General features: G+C 41.3%; 1 protein-coding gene across 3 annotated transcripts; it reads right to left on the bottom strand.

Annotated features, from left to right (window-relative positions):
- Positions 1-232: 232 nt before the first annotated feature.
- On the bottom strand, positions 233-11873 carry RBM24 (RNA binding motif protein 24). 3 transcript variants are annotated; one of them, XM_012643277.1, is made up of 4 exons: positions 11702-11873; positions 10429-10552; positions 8973-9027; positions 233-2376 (listed from the first exon to the last, which is right to left on the bottom strand). In XM_012643277.1, exons 1-4 carry the CDS (start codon positions 11867-11869, stop codon positions 2013-2015), a joined length of 711 nt encoding a protein of 236 aa, XP_012498731.1. In that variant the 5' UTR covers positions 11870-11873; the 3' UTR covers positions 233-2012. The 3 variants fall into 3 exon arrangements, with proteins under 3 accessions (XP_012498731.1, XP_012498730.1, XP_012498732.1); XM_012643276.1 differs by having other exon boundaries at positions 11663-11870; XM_012643278.1 differs by lacking the exon at positions 11702-11873 and adding an exon at positions 11219-11510.
- Between the last annotated feature and the right edge of the window lie 576 nt (positions 11874-12449).

Here is a 12449-nt window from a genome sequence, read left to right on the forward strand (position 1 = left end):
TCAATGATATGAATAGTCCTTTAGGGTTTACCATTGGGGGATGACCTATATCATTTGCTAAGTACAGGCAGACATTGAGTTAGTGAAATTTACTTTAAAGGCACAAAAACAGGGCGTCTCGGAGAGTTTTATGCTCACTGAAAATGTTACACGTGAATCATGGCTATTAATTCCAGTTATAAAAGAGAAATCATTCACCTTAACTACAGAATTAGAAACAATCAATGCAACAGAAGTTTTTAAAAATTATATTTAATACAAGTGAATAGATTAGAAGATCTGAAATGTTATAAAGCAATATACACAATGAATAAATAATTTGCACAGGAGAGTCATGTCTACATTACATAACACTGTCTAGTATGGGAATACTTAAAGTAAATCCAGTGATAATGGAGAAAGTCCATAAAAATGCTAACCTGTCTTCCCTTGTATGAAATTGTTCAAGTATAAAAATCCAATACAGTGTAAAATAGTATTCAATTTAGTTTAGGAATAAAAATTGCAAGTATTGCAGTTTCAGAAGAAAAATGTAAAGCAGCATTTAAAAACTACATAAACTACATAAGAATAGTGTTAAACTAATGAATTACCGATAAATGAGATCTACACGAGCAAAATCAGAGAAGGAAGCATGAAACTAGCAATATTATCTTGTTTAAAAAAAAAACTCTAAAAACTAAACTAAAATGTGTTAATGTAAGAGTACTCTCTTATACAGTGCACATATGAATTTAAATAAATCCAAGTCAACATCTTTAGTTGAATAGGTTAATATTTAATATGCTACATCTAGACCTACTAAATAATTTATGCCATGAGATGAATACATAATTTTACAGTGTCACATCTAAAGTTCCTTTCTTTAGAGTGCAGCATAGTAAAACTTAAAAATAAATATCTTAAATAGCATTACTATTAAGGCACAGTATAAACCACATTATCATTAACCTTTGAAGAATTGTAATCCCAGTAACCGCGTTGTCTCATGTACTGTATTCACTAATAAATAGTTTTAAATATGACTCTGAAATAGATACTAAAAAGTGTAAAATCATTTAAAAAGGGGGGAAAAAAATAAATGTCCTTAAGACAGTTCTGCAAACTTTGCCTGCCTTTATTCATAAGCCACGAGTCGACACAATAAATAGAAAGTGAAGGCTGTTGTAGTAAAAGCCTGATCCTATTTCAGAATCAGAATTGCTGACAGCAGCAGATACGAGTTTCCCAAAATTGAAACAGGATGGGGAGAGGGATTAGAATGTGACAAGCTCATCAAACAAGCACAAGTGATGTGTTCTTTCCAGAACTGTGTGTGTTACTGATTGTCCGCACAGCTGTTGCACCCATTCATCCCACATCACTTGTTCCACGGTCCCACTCATCCACGGGATAGACGAGAAAACAGCTTTGGTGCCTGTCCACCATCTCACCCACTGCCACGCTCCCAGATTGATTGTTCGATGCCCATTTTTGAGATAGTCAGAACACTACCTTCTTCCTCGAGAAAAGTTCTATAGGCCATAGTGACTGCTAAAAAACGACAATCAGTGCTTTACCATTTTGTTTGTAAAAAATCTGCTTTTAAATGTAATTCAAGCTACATATTGCTCGCTCTGTATTCCCTGGTTCAACTAGATTCAAATAGCATTTTCTAACTGGTAAAAGGCAGTTTGCTTCCCTGATACTATAAAAAGAGCAAAAATAAAAATCCCATTACAAAAGTGAAGTTCCATTGTTACTCCTGGCATCATTTCGTAGCGGCCTTTCATTTACTCAGGCTCTTTGGGATTGATTTCCAAAATTGTGCCCATTCCCCTCATTCTCAACTCTTTCTCATCTAGAACACTACCTGGAGTATAAAAAAAATAATGATTCTGCTTCACAATAGCATCGCTTTTTTTTTTTTTTTTTTAAAGCTGTTAAGTCAATGTTAACTCTCTTATTAGCTACTAAAAATTGGAAAACTGGGAGGGAAGAGAAAACAATTCAACTTTGATCAGATGGCTAGTCTATTGCATTCGGTCTGTTTGCAGCTGCTGAGGCTGATACTGGCCAAATGCTGCAGCGGCAGCAGCTGCTGCAGCGGCGGCAGCAGCTGTCCCAGGTGCCGCTGCGGTGATTGGCTGCTGGACTGCGTAGCCATAGCCCCCAGCGGTCACATATCCTGCAGCAGCTGGAGAGGCTGCATAGGGGTACTGGTCATAGGCAGCGGCGGCGGCGGCGGCAGCAGCTGCGGCAGAGTATTGTGCATATGCAGCTCCAGTGTAATCAATGTAAGGGGTGGTGGAGGCAGCAGCTGCTGTTGGCTGGACATGTGGAATGACCACTCCAGGCTGCACAAAAGCCTGCGGATAGACATAGTGGGCAGGTATCCTGTTGAGAAACGGAAAACAAAGTCAGGCAGTAGTCACCTCCTATCTGTAGCATTTGTTGTTCAGAGATAAGACAAACTCAAATTTAGTGGTTATTATGAGCATAGGGTTGCCACAATATCTACTTTCTAGTGGTCTGCTCAAAGCACTCTGGCAGGAGCCAAAGTCATGGAGTGGCCCCAAAAGAATTCAATAAAAATATGATGACACCCTCCCTGCTTTGATTTTCACTTATGATTATTTGGAGCCATTAAATATCATTTATTAGAAGTTTGGAAAATGGTTCATGAGGGCTATACACATAACAAATTCTTAATTGATTAAGACTTTAGAAAATTTTGCAATAAGTTCATAAAAGGAAAATGTTTAGCAAATAGAAAAATTCTTAGCCGTGAATTATAGGACTCAAAATGCAATCCATAATCATTCAATTCTGCGGGATGATGGCTGGTTTGTCAAAATTAAAAGAAATTTTAACAAAATCCATATGTTTATTATCATGGCAACCCTACTTGAAATTGCTATGCAGACTCAACACACATTAATCTCTCTGCAACCTCAGTCACCCTTATTAAAAATAATAATTAAAAAAAGAAGCAGGCGACAAAATAAAAAAAAAGGAGTTTAAAAGTTCACAAGTGTGGTAAACACAGCAGAATCACACTTCTCAAACGAACTGTAGTGCAGCTCACTCTGTCACAAGAGGCTGTTGTGGGAAGCTACAAAAATGCTATTAACATTCATGGCAGTGATTCCCAAAGAGATGTGCAGCACACTTTTTTCCTTTCTTTCTTTCTTTTTCCCAGAAAATTCATAAGGACACAACAGTCAACCAAACCTGTTTGACTATCAGGCAAGTGAGGGTCACAGCCAGCTTGTTTATCTCTATGCAAGATAGACAGAAGGGGTTTTGGGGAAATGATGAGGTTGAGGGAAAAGGTAGGGAAGGGAAACACAACTAAATATTTCTAAAATTAATAGAAATTTAACAAGCTTACACAATAAGGAAACTTTTTTTTACATATCTACTAACTCTTGTTTGATCCTTCAAATCAGCAGAAATAGATTTATCAGCATATGTTTTAAATCTGCCCTGTTAGTTGATATTTTGTACAGATCAATTGTATGATTAAGCATTATCCTGCAAAAGCTCAAGAAAATGAAACAAAATCAAGTACCTTTTAAAATTATACATTCACAGATCACATACAAGACAGACTCCAATGACCTTACTTAAAAGTTAATTTGGTTAAAAAAAAAAAAAAATCACAAGAGGTACTTTAAAAAAATCCCATGCATCTCAACTCTCACTCTTGCAATTCATTACTGCCCACTTAAAACACTACCACGAATATCTGACTTATTTTCATCTTCCTTTAAAACAATCTCCATCAACCCCCCCTGTAATTTCTAAAACTACAACACTAGAATGCTATCTGGTTGTTTGTTGGCAAAGCCAACTTAGAAGTATAAGCATAAGTAACAATCTTCTGATATTAAAGAACTTAAAACAGAAAACCGCACATTTATATTTTTTAAAAACGGGGATTTTGCTTTGCCTGTTCAGAGTTTTACTGAAAGCATCATTAACGAACATCTACGGAAAAGATGAATTTATCACAGAGGGTAGTGAACTTTGACCCCAATGATAAAAATACACTCAATTTTACCAGACTTGTAGATCTTTCCCAGTGCCAGGAGAAACGACGTCATCAAGTGTTTCTGAGGACACTTAGAGATGTTCTCAACTGCTTGTCAGAAACCAGGCACGTGGTCATGCACACACTCAGAACTTTGCTGCAGGTCAGGTGACTGGTTCACTCACAGCAACAGGTGTGGCTTTATGAAACACTGTCCCTGGAGGCCGCCACGTCCGAAATGTGCAGACACGGCTAAGAGAGCCTATTCTCTTGCCAGTTTACATGTGGTGATAGACAGCAGGGGCTGCAGCCGGGCTATTTTTGATCCTGTCATGCGACAAGGGTTTCCAGCGGGTAAAATGTCTTTATAAGGCCAAAGTAAAACATCTATCAGCTGTGAGGGCCAGCCAGTATGAATCTCACTGATACCGAAACATTAACCCCTTGCACTCCCAAAGTTCCAAGGGCGCCACGGTGCATGCTAGGTTCATTATCTTTGAATAAATGTGTTAACCGAAAATAAATTTATCCTACAAAGAGGCAGGATAAAATGTGTGTGTGAAGAATGCAATAAAAGATAGGCAGGGTTGCTTAGGGGACTCTATCTCTGCATTTACTTTACATTAAGAAACAGTGATGATTTGGTAATGCCCGACAATGAGAGTATAAATAAAGTTCACTGGAATATCAGACTCCTACATGAAGTCTGGCAAGGGCTAGGAAGACATCTGGATGGCAAATCAAAACCTAGAGCCCTTTAAGGCTCAGGGAAAAGGAGAACCCAGAAGACCATGGGCAGCCTAAAATATCTCGGTTCAGGAAGGCAGGCAGATTTGGACTAAAGGGTAAGGTGGCACTTTGGAAGCAGTTCCTGCTTTATGAGTTCGTTTTAACAGTCTGAGGACCCCATTAAGGGGATTTGGGAATCTCCCTCCTACTAGGTATCTATCTACATCCTTTCCTTCGGTTAACTACGGAATGTACACGTCTAGCAGTTACAAAGGCACCAAGCAAAGCAGATACTTTTGGTAATTTTCAAAGGAAATTTACCACGTTTCCCTTTTCTTTCCATCTCTTCAAGTCCCACTGACATCTCTTTGTGACTTTTAAAGCAACATCCTAAGCGGTTTCCTCTTCCAAACTACCGCACAAACTACTGAACAAAGTCTTCTCATTCACTTGCTAAAAGTAGTTTCTGGTCCCTAACATCATACCAAACTCAGTGCAAATTTCTTAACCCTTAGCACTCTAGGCCAAAATACCTGGAACGCTTCTGGCTCCAAAATACCTTTCCACCTTTCTTAAACCCAGGGCAACTGGGTCCCTTAATGTTTCCTGGATATGGGCCACATCCCTAAATCCTTATCTTTTCCCATGCCATCCAGCTTTCGCCCAGATGCCAATCCTCACTCCATCTCTACCTGCAGAAGTCCAAATCCCACTCACCTTACCTCTAGTACTCACTGTGTGCAGAGACTTCAGAAATTTCCTTTATCTTTTAGTCTCACTTTTTTCATACGTGAAATAGACTAATAATTTCAACCCTAAGTTGCTGTGCATTAAATGAAATTGTCTATGGAAAGCACTTACTGTAACAAATATAGTAGGTACTCAATAAAAGAGTTCTTCTCTATCTTCCACCAACCTTTAAAATCTCGTCTGTCTTCATGAAGTCTTCCTGAATCCTACTGACCTGATGTCTCTCGCCCTTATCTGAAGCCATATGGACAGCCCTTCCTGATGCTCATCAGTTTTATTACTAGATTATGGGAAAGACTGGAGTTATATCTTTTTTGGCTACAGCTTAATGAAGAGGAAAGAACACAACTTTTGGCGCCAGGCAGACCACGATTTTGAACCTAGAATCAGACTCTTAACACTTACTAGCCGTGTACCCGGGGGAAGTTAATTAACCTTTGTGCGTCTCAGTTTTTCACCCATGGAAAGGATACTAATAGTGCCTTCAACAAATACTTATTGTGAAAATTAAATCGAATAATTTATATAAATCCCTTATCATTACTATGCACACAGTGGATGTTTGGTTAATGTTAGTTACAATCCCTCCTGCCACCCTTAGCGGACAGTATAAATACCAAGCACAGTGTTACCACACCCAGCATAAAAGTCAGCACTTAAAGGTGTACTGAGTAAATGTTTAAGTGTGTGTTCAACCTGATCTAAACTAGCCCAGAAATTTCTACTCACAGATCTATAGTCTCTCCCCTCCAAGTTTTCAACAAAAAATACTTCTTTCAAACATAAACTATTTATAAGATATTGCTCAGCAAATCCACAATCCATAAGTTTCTCTGTATCTGCCCACTGTGAACATCAGAAATTCCTTCGGGCCAAGGTTTTGTCATTAAAGGCCCAGAGTAACCTGGGTAGCATATAAGGACCACATTAAAAAAAAAATAGTCCAATTACTAGAATTTCAAGCAAATCAAGTAAAATTAAAAATTCTCAAGCTTTATTTCCAGGCCTAAAATAAGAACATGTAGCATTCAAATAGAATTTCAGATGACCAGGTGTGATTTGTTAAGTACAGACTCTAAGAATTAGAACAGTGTTGAGAACCCCTTAAAAAAGAAGAGAAAGCTTGCTTAGTCCACCTGGAATGCTATCTATTTCTAATAAGAATCTCAAGTGCAAACAATTTATGCACACAGTAATAATCACCATCCTTTATAGAGACAGTTAATATTGGAAGAGACGAAAAACAAAAGGTTACTATCAAAACACACTTGCTTTAAAATTTCCATATGACACGTTTTACTCTGGTGATACCTTCTTTCTCAAGGATCCGTAAGGACTACCGCAACCAGTCCAAAGGCCTGTGCCCAGCTCTCAAGACCCAACATAGGCAGTTGGTTTCTCCATGCACTGAGCCTTTTCTCTTCTACGCCTCTGCTTATGCTCACCCCATCCTATACCCTTCAGACATACCCAGTCTTTCTTTTACCTCTCTCAGACATACTCAGGTGCAAGTCTCCCCTCCCCAACAGTGTTGTTCAACTCCTCCACCCCATCTGTTTTCTAGCTACTCTGAATTCCTTTTGTACTTGAAACAACACCAAGTCATTTAGCAATTAGTAATTCTTGATTGGTTTGTGTTATTTTTGATTCCCAAACTAATGTGCAATTTGCTCGTTTTGCATCACCTACTGGCACAGTGAAAAAATAAACACGTGCAACTACCTGTTGACTGATTCAGTTTTATGGCTATTTCAAGACTGTTAGTGTGAGGTCATGACTAAGCTCACAATCACATCTTCAGAAGTACGTTCTGCTCCCCAATCCCATCTTAAACAAACAGATAGTCTAGACCAATGAAGAACCCACAGAAATAGGTGGATCCACCAACCAACCCACCATTTGTTGTCAGTATCCAGGTTGGCTTGGATGGGGCTTTGATAAATAGCTATGGGCATATGAAGGCCTTCTAATCATATTGGACAGAAGACTCTTCTACAGATAAAAAAAAAGAATAGGAGTTGGCAGTAAGAATGAGGTACTGATATGTTAAAGGGAAAGTTATAAGAAGGTGGTCATGGAAAACATAACTTGACTCTTCCAAGTCAAATTATTATTACTTTTTTGGGGGTCTATTTTTGGAGACACATATGGTAGACATCTATATATGTAGACAGATTCCAGCCTTCCAGGTTACACAGGTAGATGTTTAGGTCCTAAGCTAGAGAAGAAAGTATTGTTGAGGGTAAAATACTCCTTGAACAACTAGAACATTTAAAAAGAAAGTTTAAATCTCTGGCATTAGAGTTACAAGAATGTTGATCAGGTAGAACACAGCCAAAACAGATTCTAGTGTCCAGGATAAATTTTGGCAGGAGGTGATCTCCCGCCTATATCATGTCTGAACAAAAGGGAAATGGGACTTCAGAGAGGAAAGCTGGTGATCACAGGACCCAGACATAACACAAATATGAGCAGATGTTCACCCAAGTTAGGTCTGAAAGGTGAAAGTTAGTGCTACACTACTCAGAAAAACTGGCTAACGTTAATGAAATCTGGTGAGAGTTGCTGAATCTTTAAATGGCCTAAAAGTGGATATACATTGCAAAAGAAAGAACCCCGTTCCCAGAAAACTCCCCATAAAACAGAAACTTAGGACATGCAAGCAATGAATCTGTACTCTTACAGAGAGAAATCACACAATTTAGCACTCACTACAAAAATATGGTTAAATAGAAGTCACAGGCTACAGCTTTAAAGCAAGAAAAAAAAAAGGCCCTTTGCTTCCCATGGCAAAGTCAAAAGTCAACACCCCTCAACACCACCACCAAAACCAAAACGCAAAGAGCCCCTTCCCCAAGGAAAAGAAAACACTTTCACTACAGCTCTTTTCAATTAAGTAAAAAGCACACAGTTTAGCTATCAACACCACTTCATTACTGTAATAAATAAAATAAAAGCACACGAAGGGCTATTGACTATTGTGAAAAATAAAAACAACAACACCAACATCCATGCATCGTTAATCACCATCTGAGCTTGTGTGTCTGAGTCTACTGGTTACAGAGTTTAATTCCAAACAGAACTATTCCACCTCTTATCATCGTATCCTTCTGATCAGTTAGCTTAACTGTATACGAGCCCTGTCAGGTTAGAAAGAGATAAATAAAATTGAGTCAAGTTGAACAGTAGTAATGGTGATGGGACACAATCGTCTTGTACACAAGTCATACCTGGTATTTTTGTTTTGTTTTGTTTTGTTAATCATAAGCTCAAAATTTGTCTGGTTTGGAGGCTGCATACTTGGTCAGATAACTTGACTCATCTAAAAATATTTATAGTATCAGCATTAAAAATATACAAACATATATAAATATGTATAACCAGGAACATTTTGTGACATGATGATCTTATCTGTATATAACAAAGAGGCAGGTTAACAAATGACAGCCACTTAGGAGGACCTAAGTAACTGACTTACCCGAAAGGTCTTTGTATAAGGGCTGGATGAAGTTGTTGAACACCAAAGGCAAAACCTAACAACAAAACATACCACATTCTCTATTTGTACGTGCTTAAGCATTTATTACTCCTACATGTAAAATGCAATCGCAACTTTCACTTAGAAAATTTAACTATTCTTTTGATACTTTAGAGGTAATATCATATATATATTTTAAAAAGTCAGTTTTATAAATGTTATCATTGATCCAGAATAAAGGTTTTAATCAGCTAAAAGTAGAAACTTGAAAAAAATATGCAAAGTTTAGTTGACAGACACAGAAAATGAGACCAGGAAAAAATGCTTATGAAATAAAACCAAGGATTTGATCATGAAGTTACATGTCACAAATATTCCTGCAATTCTGAACCACAATCTACAAAAAGTCTCTGGAATATTCTGGGATGCTTTGGACAATGCTTTGGAAGAATTATGGGTTTTACGGTTTACAGTATTAAAAATTCACAAAAACAAACTCTCCTTTTCTGGATAATAAAATACATACACAAAATGTATTAAACAAATACTTATTTTTTTACAGCCTACACATATTTGCACAGACACTCACTTTCTTGACAACCTAGTCTCCTTTTAAATCTGTTTGGCTATTAGTGTCAACCTCTTTCCAAAATTTCAGATGGAAAGACTTAAGAGTGAAAAGTACATGATTTAATCAAAGAAGTAAAGTTGCTTGCCCAAGAAAAAGACAACATTTGCCCAATAATCAACTCTCAATTATTTGTGCTAACGCATAGGGCAGTGTTGTAAATGACCCAAAAGGTCATATTTTCCCATAGACAAAATGCTGCTCCCTTTTGGCAACGAAGGGCTACATGACTTTGGGTAAACTATTTCTCATGTATAAGCATCAGTTTCTTCATCTGCAACATAGGGTCACTGAGTAGGTGAAATCTCTCTATTTTCTTTGATTGCTAATACTCTGTGATTTTATGTTAAAGCTTCACCATTCAGACACCACCCCCAACCCCATGCTTCTCTCAGGTCAGTGCTCACGTCAGATTGCCTGCTCTGAGCACAGTGCAACTGGTGATAAAAGGAGACAACACTAAGCAGGGAAGAGTATTAGCTGGAGTTGACAACTTTGGCCCATATATTCCACATATAAATTATCTACAAGTGGCTAAAAACTGGAAAATTGAGAGCAGACTACAAATGTATGTCATATAGGAAACAGATGAGTAGAGACTAAATATTATGTGTGTCCAAACTTGTCCAGACCCTCAAGATCTATTTTGCACACAGGTATATCTCAAGTCCTGAAAGGAGTATTTACAACTCTCATGTATCTTTAATGCTTTGGTAGAATAACCAGGCATGGTTCAAGTTTACTAAACACATCTACAGATACTTCTGACTTAGGGAATCATTCTACAAGTGGGGGGTTCTGGGAGGAGGGGAGATAGACAAGCCTCACCTGGTTGCATGATCCTTGGTTTTGCTCCTAAGTATGCCAGATTCACGTTGGCCTTTCTGCCATCAATGATGGGGTTGGGATCCTTGCAGGCCCTTTCCGCAGCAGCCCGGTCAGCCATGGTGACCTTAGCAACATACACACACAGACATACATACATAACCTCTAAATTAACCCCCGAAGGAAACCAAGAATCACACTGGAGAAGTCATTCATGATAAAACTGAGACCAAACTTTCTTTTTTTCTTTTTCTTTTGGTTGGACCTTATTTCTTGATTCCTCATTAAAAAAAAAAAAAAAAAAAAAATAAAAAAAAGACTAAGAAGAAAACTCTAGGGGAAACTATAATTGTTGCTGGGTGTGTGAAGGGGCCACTCTCAAAGAGAAAGAAAAAAAAAAAAAAAAAAAAGAGAAGAAGAAAGAAAAAAGAAAGAAAGCCTCCACCCCCACCCTTTAGTCCTAAGGGTGCTAGTAGGGCCTAGCAGAGATTTGGAAGCCTAAATTCTTAGAACTCCTCTAGAGCCTCCTTCCCCCAACTTCCCTCCCCACCAGCTAACCCCCTGTGTCACCACCAGGCCTCACAGGCACTGTTTGCTTTAAGGAAAGTCCAGCCTCACATCCGCCCAATGCTCCCAACCACCCGCAAACACTCCCCAACCACAATAGCTATTGTCCTACTCTGGGGCTCACTGCTCTTCGGCAGCTGAATTTGCACGCTTAAATGTCTAGGAAGCCTAATATGCTGTTTCAGTTCGACAAAGAGCCATAGGATCATCTATTTAAAGAACCCACCTTTGCAATTAAAAAGGGGGGAGGGCTGACCTGAAGGGAAGAGCCCCAGACCTCATGGGGTGTCCCCTCCCTGCCCCAGCCAGAACACCAGAAGACAGAGGCATTTTTACAAAGCAACAGCGCGCTTAACAACCGGCCTCCAGCCGGGGAATGCAATTGTGCGGGGCTGCGGCCCCTCCCTCTCAACCCTCCGTACCCCAAACCCAGCGATCATTCCAGTTCTCTATTTCCACCCCTGCCCTACCCAGCCCTCGACCCCGCACAGCGCTCGGTCCTTGCCGAACCCGGTGAGGCGGGCGCCGGCCCTGTCCCCCCGCTCCGCCGCGCGCGAAGTTTCAGTTCAGCCCGGAGCGAGGGGCAGCGCCACTCACGCCCGCGGGGCTCCTCACACAGTCACGAGGAGCCCCTCACTCCAAGCTCCCGATCCCCGGGGCCGAACGCCACTCGGTCTTCCCCCCACCCGCCACCGTCCGCGCAACTTACAAATCCATAGCCCCGGGACTTGCCCGTCTGCCGGTCGGTGATGACCACCGCCTCTTCGATCTCGCCGAAGACCTCGAAGTACTTGCGCAGGCTGGCGTCGGTGGTGTGGTAGGGCAGTCCCCCGACGAAGATCTTGGTGTACGTCGTGTCCTTCTGGGTCGTGTGCATCTTCGCGCCCGCCCCGCCGCTCGGGCTCCGGCTGCGGCTGCGGCTCGGGCAGCGGCTGCGCCTCCTCCTCCGGCTTCGCGTCTCCCGCACCCTTGGGCGGCCGCCGGGGGCCGAGGGCGAGCCCGGGGGCGAGGGTGGCGGCGCGGCGGGGGCGAGCGGCTGGGGGCGGCCGGGGGCGCGGGGCGCGCGGCTTCCGAAGTCGCCAGCAGCCCTGGAGACTTGACTTCGCTCTCTCCTCCCGCCCCCCCTGCCGGTCACCGTACAAATTCTCCGGATCGTCTGGGTTAGAATACGGTTCTATAGAATGTGCAAGCGGTTTCCACTCACCCGGCGGGGAGGTCAAAAATGAAAAGAGAGGGTGGTCCTCCGGCGACGGAAGGGGGTGCGTTTAGAGGTAGATTTTTCTTTCTTAGAAATGAGGTGTCTTGGGTGGGGCGTGGGTAGGGTCGGCGGGGAGAGCGTCCGAGCGCGGAGGCGGGCGGGGGGGCGCGGCGGCGGGGCCCGGGGTGAGGGACTCCGCGCGGCTTCGGCTCGGGTCGGTCCCTCCCGCCGCGGGAGCTGGAAGACGACTGCCGAGGAC

Source organism: Propithecus coquereli, unplaced genomic scaffold (genome assembly GCF_000956105.1).
Source record: "Propithecus coquereli isolate 6110/MARCELLA unplaced genomic scaffold, Pcoq_1.0 Scaffold194, whole genome shotgun sequence".
NCBI lineage: Eukaryota > Metazoa > Chordata > Mammalia > Primates > Indriidae > Propithecus > Propithecus coquereli.